The following is a 9,999-nucleotide window of genomic DNA, read 5'->3' on the forward strand; positions in this document are numbered from 1 at the left end:
TGTTTCAAAAATCCCTGCAGCTGTTTCACCAAGAACTGCTCAGCGGGTCAGTAGGGGAGTCACTTGATATGAGGTGCTCATCACCATCCTGCCGGGACTCAGCCAGGCTCTGGTCCTTGGAAGAACCCTCAGCTCATGTGTGCTTGGGGCGCTCACAGTATTTGAGCGAAAGTCTGCAGAGATCATTTCTGCAAAGACACAAGCTCTTTTCCCTTGCAACTCCCCCTGCTGCTGTAACCAACATCGTTGCAAGCAAGCATGCTGCAGCATGGCTCACAGCATAGCCCAGCCATTTCATGTCTCACCTTCCTACATTTTCAGGCAGGCAGGTCACAGCTTCCAGCAGCAAGAGTTAAAACTAGACAGAATGGGGAAAGCCTGAGCTGTAAGGAGGGCCTGGTATGGACCACATGTCTAGGAATGGCTGCTGCTTCTGACTGAGCATAAATAAAAGCTGCTGGGAAAACTGGGACCAGGGTATTACACTGGCACCCAAGCTTGCAAGGCTATACAGTACCCTGGGTACACAACAGGCAGCACCCTCCATCTGCATCCCACAGCCAACCCTTGGAAACAGTAGTACACGAGTATGTTAGAGACATTGCAAAGCTGCCTAGAGGTGCACAAGTAACTCCCACAATAGCTGCTGGGTAGGCGAGCATTTGTCTTCAGACCCACACAAGCTTGCAGCAGGCAAAGGCTGCGCAGGCACTGAACCCATCCCAGGTCCAGCAGTGCTGGCCAAAAACAGGCCTTATGGCAGCAGCACACTCCATGCCACTTCCTCTCTTCTGCTGAGGACACGTATACATACAGCATGGACACCTTCAGCAGCTTCCTGGGCAGTGTGCCCATGGTTGCTGCTGCAGCACCTGGCAGCCAGTTAGCTTTCAGGGAGGAGAAACCAACTCCCTTGCAAGTTTGGCTGGGGAGTGCATTAGGGTCCCCTGTTCCCCCAGCAAGTGCTGCTCGTGTGGAACAGAACCAGGATTGCAGAGCTGAAGGTACAACTTCCCAGCTCTCTGCTGGAGAGGAAGCAGAGCTTGAGTTACCCAGAGACTCACCTTCCTTTAATAATTCAAAGCCTCCCTCCATGTATCCAGCTTCCTGGTCTCCAGCCATTGAGGATGCAAGGGGCTTTCAAGTACAGGACTTGGCATCCCAAGCCATCTCTCCACACAACACAGGCCACAGGCAGGCTCCACAAGAAATGGTTGGAAGGGGCCATAGAAGCAACGTAGTGCATGAACTACATCTACTTTCCTCCCAGAAATACCAGGAGTCCTGCTGCTGCCTGTACCAGCACAAACACCATTAGCTCCATGTCCTGGCTACTCTGCAGCCTTGCTTCCTGCCCCCTCCATTTATAAGGCTGGAGAGTTAAATAGAAGTGTCATCTAGAGAAAAGGCAGCAGGGAATTATGTCTGGGAGGCCCAAACTTCCCCCTTTTAGCTTTCAGTAAGCCTTGCCAAGGCCATGGCTCACAAGGGGAAATGGAGAAAACGACTGTGGGGAAAAGCAGACTATATAAGCTGCCAGGGAAGAAAGCCCAGAGGTGCTCATGGCTTCACAAAGCCAAATGCAAGTCCAGGAGTGATGAGAAGAAACTGGAGTGGTGGAGGAAAGCCTCAGGGGAACAGTTGTTGAAGGGCACAGAGGGAGGTTGGCCAGGCTGGGAAAAAACACTGTAGGGACCAGCATGCAACTGTATGCCAGCCAGCAAGTAGCTTGGGCTACAGGCAATATGAAAGAGCAGGGTGCATGGCCCCTAAATGCCAAGTGCAGGGAGGTTGGCCACTATCTCTCCTCTCAGCTGCACACAGTTGCCTTCCCTCCTCCCCAGGCAGCTCTGAGCAACCCCAGCACAACCCTCACCCCTCCAACCACTGAAAGCAGTCCTCAAAGGTTTGGGCTGAGGAGACACCTGGGCTCTTCAGAGCAAGACAAGTCAGGTGGTCAGGGATGGCTGCCCAGTAAATCCAAGAGACAGGCTGGGAACAGCTGTGATTTAATCATCGCTACTCTCCACAAATCCAGTGTATGGCAGAGCCAGCCAGATGCAGACTGKCTCTTAAGTGCTCCCTTTGGAAGCACACAGCTTCCCCAGCCTTCCCCTGCCCACAATACAGGTTTGGCACAGCATTGTGTACACCTTGCATCAGAGCAGTGACACCTGCAACCAGGGTCTGCTCCCTCTGGCAGGACAGGAACAGTGTGGTGACCACTGCAAGCCAACTCCACTCCCTGCTCTGCCCCTACTACMTACCAGAGGGCTAACACAGCACAGCTCAGGCTGTGGGTAGAAGACGCAGAGACCTGCAGCCCTAGAAAGCTTTGGCCTGAGATGGCTAAGAGTCAGGCCTTTCCCAGAAGCCCAACTCAGGTTTGTGCAAAGCTAGTGAGTATCCAGCAATCAGCTGCCCTCAGAAAGGCAGGAGGCCCCCAATATCCTGCCCCTGCCTTCCACTGGTCATCTCACCAGCTTCAGTTTCTGCATCTGCATAGATGTAGCTGGAAGACAGGTAAAGCTCCAGTTCCAGCTGGAGGACCTAGCCCTGGTTATCCTATACTGCTGGTTCAGAGAGGGCTGCGGACAGCTGAGCTCTTGGCCCTTAGACCCAAGCATATGCTGCAAAGCAGGGGGCTGCTCTTCTACCCTCAAGCTCACCATAGCAAAGCACCAGGACAACTTTCACCAAGGCAGGGGATCTTCAGCATCTGAGTTACACTCCCCAGCTGCAGCCCAACCCAGGGCTGCAGCTCAGGCTAGGCACATGGCAGAAGGAACATGCCTCTGGGCATTTCTAGCTGGTAGTCAGGGCAGCCTTACACCAGTGTCCTCCAGAATGCTTATGTGGTTCAAACAGCAACAAGAGCACTTCTCTGCCCAGGGCAAAGGCCTCTAGGTGAAAAACTACACTAAAATTAGAAAAGGGAACTGCAATGGTGCTTATACAGAAAGGCACAATAACCCTTCTCCATGGGCACAGCTGAGCCAAGTGCCACACCTAGATCCCATCAGACAAAGAAGTTAGTAGTTTGGGCCAAAAAGGCTGCCTGCAAAGAGCCGTCTCTTGAACTCGCTCCAGAGGAGGTCTCGCTCTCGGTTCACTCTCTTCATGAAGCCTCTGTTCTCCTGGGCCCTCCTAGACAGGTAGGGGAGTACTTCATTCACTGGGCCATAAGGCACATACTTGTAGACAGGGAAGCCCGCCTGACCTAGAGAGAGAGAGAATGGTCATGAAAGTGCCCTGAGCCAAAGAGAGCCTCTCTGATTCCCTGCTCTCCCATCTTCCTTGGACTCTGCTGCAATGGGAGCGCAGGGCTAGACATCTCTCCTTCCTGAGTAAAGGCAACAAGTCAATGGGATAGGGAGCTGGGGAAGAGGAGCTAGGCACTTAGGACTGAGCCATTTGACTCTTTCCTGGATAGAGGGGCCTAGACTACTCCATATTGCCTGCTATGATGTACAAACAGATCACAGATGTGAGCTGGTGGGTAATGGGACAATGACATGTGAGACCAGTTCCCCAGCTCTGAAGAGCTCAGGGAATCAGGAGCAAGTCTTTCCTGGCAGGGCAGACAGCAGCTGATTTCACTGGCTGGAGAACATGGCCAAGCAATCAAGAAGGAAAGTCTGAAAGCAGCCTAGACAGAGGTGGATGAGCCTGCCCAGAGTAGAGGGAAGCAAAAGCAAGTCCCTCCTCCTGCTCAGCACTAGAAGCTTGGGAACAAGTCAGAGAGGAGAGGGTCAAGGTCACTGGGAGCCCTGGGAATGTCAGCAGCCAGGGCCCAGCCAATTCAAGAAGCATTCAACCAGAAACATCAAGTTAACACATTTTTCCAGCATGACCAGAGGAGACTGCAGACACACAGCCAAACCCAGCTTGCTAGGGGAACTCCAGGACAGAGCAGTATCCATGCTGGACAATTGCCCAGTCTGCCTCATGCTGCTATCCTGGCCTTGGGGTCTCCACTCTGGAGACCTGTGCAGGGAAGGAGATCAGTCAGTGACCTGAATGTGTCTGGGCTGGGCTATTTGGATCTTTGCACATGCCTCAATCTGTCTGGGCTGAGGCTGGTCCCCTAGTATGTCTAATTCACTGCCTGGGCCTGGAACAGAACTGGAGAGGAGAGAACTAGCCTGGGGTCACTCAACAGCCTGTCCCCATCCAGCTACAAGAGAGCAGAGTGCCCAGAGCTCAGCTGTGCATTGCACTGACTTCTCCAGAGGAGTAAAATAACACTCCTGGACAAAGGAGTGATGTACGGAGTGTTTGCTATCTGCCAGGATTCGTCTCCCTGCCTCTCTGGGGCCTGCTGACAGCACAAAACAATGGGCAATGGGSTCCAAATTGCCAAGAACAGCTAGCCTAGGTGCAGAAAGAAAGAGTAGAACTGCTTACTGAACAGGATCATCCAGCTCCAGTTATCACAGACCTTCTATTTACTGATAGCTGCATGCAAGAGCTTCAACACCCCTTGTTCAGCCTCCCCTTCACCAATCCTCACGGCATCCAGCATTTTCCAACAAGACATCCCCCCTGAGGCAGGTCCAGTCTCCCTGAGCTTCACCACTTCTCTGTCCAGGCAACAAGGCAGTATCCTCAGGCAGTCCCACTGCCTGTTCCCTGGTAGCACTGCTTTCATCAGGGTAGACCCATATCCCTGTTCCATCAGCCCTTCAGGTCCTKCTCACCCCCACAATGGCTCTAGTTTTCAGCAGCTGCTCAGTAAGGCCTCRGAGGTCTCTGAGCTTAGAGGAGAATGGACTAGGAACATGTCTGCTGAGCCTCCCTCTCCCCCCCCCATTCCAGGTACTGAAGCTGYAACACTCACCTAGTGGGAAAGTGATCTGGTCACACATGCCCAGCAGCTGCCCAAAGTACACTTTCTTCTCTGAGGGATGGATCCCAAGYTCTGCCATCCTGCAAGCCATATCTCAGTGTTAGGGAAAAGCAGAGACTCAGCAGGCAGAAGTAATGCATCCCATGCACAAAAAGGGGACTGCTTCTGAACACAACAGCAAGACACTGACCACATCCCAGCCAGATTATGTGTTTGAAAGGCTGCAGTGAGCCTCCAGGCTGTGCCACAGGGATCACTCCAATTTCTGTGGGCTACTGTGCCCCAGCTCCAACCCCACACTAAGTCTCTGAGCACCAGACCCAAGGCAGGATCACAGTTCTTGAGCTCAGAAGATAGGCCTGAAAAGCAGCAAGCATAGCTCCACCAAGCTCCACCTCCCCAGATCCTCATGCCAAGGCTTGGCACATGCCTGTCTGTCTACCACCTCCCCAGCTCCCACCTGCGCAGGGTGAGCTTGACTGTGTCCTCATTGTGAGAGGCTACCATCACATTAGCTTTCCCGCTGTGCTTGATCTCTTCCAAGATATAGTCCAGGCACCTGCAGGGCAGTAAAGGGCTGTGTGGGGAGACTGTCCAAATCTGTGCCCAGTAGGAGGGGAGGAGTATAGTTGGGTTTATCCTCTACCTGTGGTACATCTCACTAGTCTTCTCATAGGTGGGGTTGATGGGATCCTCATAGCCAATCTGGGCAGCTCTATTCCTTTCCTGCTCCATGTAGGCACCACGAACCAGCTTGGTGCCAAAGTGCCAGCCCTCCCGGCGTGATAGCTCCACATCCAAAGTCACATTGTCATAAGCCTCCTGCCACCAGGTAGAAGAGACAGTGCATTGTCATCATAGCAGTGCCACATCTACCCTGCACCACCAGGAACCAGCCCTGGAGTAACAACAAATGGCTCATTGCATTGCCATGGTTTCAGGAGCCAAGGTCTCCAAGGGATCCAGCTGCTCCAGCAGGTCCTTTCCCCTACTATACACCCTGGACTGTGCACCACCTCCTGCAGGGATTCACCTTCAAGTAGCACTGATAGGTGTTGAAGATCACTGCCTTGTCCCTGTTGAAGCGACGTTGCATCTCCAAGGTGAGTCTGCTGATGGCTGGCTGGAAGTAAGTCTGTTCTGCATCCACCATGAGTCTCACGCCAGTCTCTGCAGCCCTCTGGAAGGTGAGCACCATAGGGTTTGGGCTGCTGAGACTGCCTGCCAATGCATCAGCCTCTGCAGCAGGGCCTGCTCCCAGCCTTCTCAGCCCAGCACCTCCTGACCTTTGCAAGAACATCCATCCTCTGCAGCATCCGTTTCATCTGCAGATCCTCTTCCTCAGTGAAGCGTGAGAGGAGAGGCTCAAGCTGTCCAGTCTGAAATGAGAACAGCCATGGCACTGACAGGCACAAGACAGGCACTTCCTCTGCCTGGGGAAGAGTGCTGCACAAAGCTGCTACATATGGCCAGGTCTGTCTGGAAACAAAAATCCCACAGGAAGCCACTTGCCACTCATTCARAGCTGCTGCCTACCTCAACTCCTCAGCACCTAGCAATCAGCACAGCATGCAAGGGATGCCCATCCCACAGGCCTGGCTGCAGCTGCTGCTTGGCAAGGCACAGCAAGACCAGGACAGACCCTTCCCAGACTGAAGTAGATRCCTAGGCATAGGTACCTGAGTCTGGCCTCCTAAGAGGGCTGTGGGGGCCCAATGATGGTGCTGTCCCAGCACAGCTGGGAGTGGCACCTAGCACACTGATGTATACTCATATCAATGGGGCACTGTTAGGCTAGATGCCACCCTGCAGGCATGGTGTGGCAGCTGACATGGCCATCCAGGAGAGGCAGCTGGCATAAGCTACATAGGGAGGCAACAACAGCTCACATGGCCCCAGAACTGCCTGGACACCACAGATTAGAGCATGGCTGGCTTCCAGCAGCACCAATGCCAGCCAGTGCTGCAGTCACAGCTATGAGCAACCTGCCAGGCAGGGCCAGCAAACCTACMACCTGTCCCCTCAAACTACCTCTCCAGGACTTCAAGGGTTGTTGGCCAGCACAGATACCACTGCCACCCCTCTGTCCAGCCTCTGCTCCCCTGTGTTCCTCTCCAAGTCAAAAGCAGAGAAGAATATAGATTCCTAATGCAGAAGAGTCCTCACAGCACCCTGACCTTGGAGCAATAGCCAGTGACCAGAAAGGGGCAGGGAGGAACTGCCTTGCATTGACACTACTCTGCCCACAGCACTGTTCAGGGGGCCAAGCYTGGCCAAAGAGATTACCCACCTGCATGTTCGGGACAAGCAGCAGCTTGGAGAGCTTGGTGCGGCYGTCAATCAGGCTGTTCCAGTCCAACAGGTCCACAGTGCTGTGAGCACAATGCCAGGTCAGTACCTACAGGGTACTCWGGGCAGAGGAAGGAGGTTTTTGCCAGTTCCCCCCGCCCCTAAGCATGAGTGTACAATCTGCCACTCGGAACCACTGACCCATCTTGTCACTTCCACCAGAGCTTCCTCTGCCTAGAGAGCCAGGCCCCATGCCAAGTCAGTGCTGGCCTTTGGAGTTCTGCTTGCTGTACTGACTGCATCCCAAGAATTGGGGCAGGCTACATAAGTCCTCCAGGGCCCATCCCACATCACCTTGAGGTTCCCAGAGAGCTTACCCGCTCACACCCAGGTTCTCGCCTGTAAACCAGTGCTGACTCTCTGCTTTGGTCGCAATGCCAAGATTAGCCAGGGCCTCCTGCCAGCAAAAGGAGTGTCAGTACCAATGCTAGGGGTAGGAAGATACCCAGGGCCAGTGTGTAGGGAGCTATGCCAGCACAAGGAGCAGCCCATTGCAGCATGGCAATGGGTCCAGGGAGGAACATGACAGGAGTGAGATCATGGCAGGGGTGGGAGCCCATCAACCAAGGATGGTAATAAACCAGTACAGGAAAGGCAGGGCAAGGACAAGTCTGGAGGTAACAGCACCACATTGGGCTACAAAGTCAGGTATGAATGACCAGTCCAGATCTGAGGCATCACAATTCAGAGCTGTTCCAAGAGCCCTATGAAAACCAGCCACCTCCAGCAGTTCATGCCTGGTGATAGGTGCCACCAAAGCCCTTGGGCAGCACAGCCTTGTCCCTCAGACATCACCCAGCTCACCTGCAACTTTCCCACCTCCAGCTTCATCTCCAGGACTGCTTGCCCAGCCTGGCCCTGCTCAGCAGCCATTTGGTGGAAAAACCTCCGCCACTTCACCAGAACTTCTGAGAACTGCAGCTGCAGGAGCAGAGCTTGGTGTGAGCTGCCATGCTGAGTCACAGGCAGCTCAGAGCCTGTTGTGGTGCTAGGGATTTGCAGGACCCTGTCCAGCCTGAGGCAAGCCGCACAAGCAGACCTTGACCATGTTGCCTCTATCAGGGGATTCTCATCTCTGGAGAAGCCATCTATTAGTACAGACCATTCACAGCCACATGGTGGGACTTCWAAATTTCTAAACTGTTGTATTTCATGCTCCTAAAGATTGAGGTAGAACCTCCCAGGTCTCAGGCACAGAGGGAACAGGCTATTGGAGCTGGTTCTACTCTGCCACCGGTAGAGACACCACCTGTGGCAAGTATGCCCAAGCAAAGCCAGGGCGCCTGTCCCTGCAGATGTCAYCTGTGGTCTGGCATTCTCCCCACCTCACAACTATACAGCCCTGGTACCCCTGAGCACTCACCAGGAACTGGGGTCTGCCTAGCGCTGTCAGCTTGATGGCTGAGAAGCCATCCTCAGAGCTACCACCTGGACAGAACACAAAACAAAGCTGACTAGACAAAAGCAGCTTCCAGGCAGGAGAAAAGACAGGAAATATGGCTACAGACCTGTGCAGACAGGCCAGCTGGACAAGGGCTGAAGGGGACAAGGACAGCTGCCTGTGGGGGGGCTCCCTTGAGGGCTAAGGCACAGTGGGGCTGCCCTGGGCATGTCAAGCACTTACTTGAAGCATCAATGCATCGTAGGAAGGTCTCCATGTGCTGGTCACACTTGGCCTCATCAGCATAGAAGTACGTACGGGCACTGATGACTCCACCACGGCGGTCTCCAAATCCACGATGGGCCCGGTACTGCTTCTCCCTCTGCTCTGCTCCTRCAGAAGGAGGCCAGAGGTGGCTATGCACCTCTCAAGAGCTCAGAGCTCTTACAAGCCTCCTCCAGGAGTTCCTGCTTCCCATCCACACGCTCAGGGCAGGCATTGGTGGAGAGAGGCTCTGGCTTGACAATGCAAGAGATGCCAAGGACTATACAATGAGTCCTTCCTGTCGTCCAGGCAGGGGCTCAGCCGTTGCTGAGGAATGGTGTTGGCACAAAAAGCTGAGCACTTCAATGCTTCTCAATCAACTTGTTTTTAGGCTGTGGGAACTGGGTCCTTCTCCCAGGCTAAGCCCATGGCATCCAGAATGGCTGAATTTTCAGCCAGGAATTATTTACTGTGAGCAGGAGAGGCTTGTTCACTCACCTCCAATCTCCTTCTCAGATGCAGAGGTGCAGGAGCTAAGAAATAAAACAAACAAAGGGCCACATCAGCCAGCGAGCAGGGCAGCTCCCCAGGCTGCCCTACTGCCAGCCCACATGGCAGGGCTGTTCTTCCCTTACAGTCCTAGAGCTAAGACATTAAACTCTGGTCAGTTCAACCTGCACTGGCAGGTCAGACGCCCCAGATGCTCCTGCAGAAGCAGAGGGCTTTCAATGCCTGAGCTTCTTTGCTCAGAGATCTGTGACAGCACAGGGAGGATGTTCCATTCTGCAGGTGAGAGCTGTTCTCAAAACAGTGCTGGCAGCAGAGCTCTGATGAACCCCAGGCCAGTTGCAGTTAAGGATGTCCACCCCAAAGCAAGGACAAGGTCAGCCCTGGTGGAGCCAGATACCGTCTCCAACCATGACAAGCCTGTGTTCTTTGTCACAGTGGAGCACTGTTCATGCCAACTGGCCCAATGCCTCTGTACCCATGAAGATCACCAGGTGCCATTCACCAGGAAAAGGGCTTTTCCAGACTATCAAGCTGTAGAATCTCCTGCCAGTAGATCAGCTGTCCTGCTACCCTTAACCTAAGCATTAGTCAACGATTTCCAAACAAAACAAGGTTCCAGCCTCAACTGTAGCTGACTTTGCATGTC

At 53.7% G+C, this 9,999-nt stretch overlaps 1 protein-coding gene across 1 annotated transcript; it reads right to left on the minus strand.

Annotated features, from left to right (window-relative positions):
- Nucleotides 1-1,993: 1,993 nt before the first annotated feature.
- Nucleotides 1,994-9,393, minus strand: PRODH (proline dehydrogenase 1; the record flags this gene model as incomplete). Its single annotated transcript, XM_085310169.1, has 12 exons — nucleotides 1,994-3,220; nucleotides 4,841-4,929; nucleotides 5,310-5,408; nucleotides 5,496-5,671; nucleotides 5,883-6,029; nucleotides 6,136-6,228; nucleotides 7,140-7,221; nucleotides 7,516-7,595; nucleotides 8,003-8,119; nucleotides 8,562-8,626; nucleotides 8,823-8,972; nucleotides 9,342-9,393. Coding segments are annotated over 12 exons (1,338 nt in total), but the record flags the coding sequence as incomplete, so codon positions are not given.
- Nucleotides 9,394-9,999: the final 606 nt, after the last annotated feature.

This window comes from Rhea americana, unplaced genomic scaffold (assembly GCF_003343005.1).
Source record: "Rhea americana isolate MKP2758 unplaced genomic scaffold, rheAme1 scaffold_312, whole genome shotgun sequence".
Taxonomy (NCBI): domain Eukaryota; kingdom Metazoa; phylum Chordata; class Aves; order Rheiformes; family Rheidae; genus Rhea; species Rhea americana.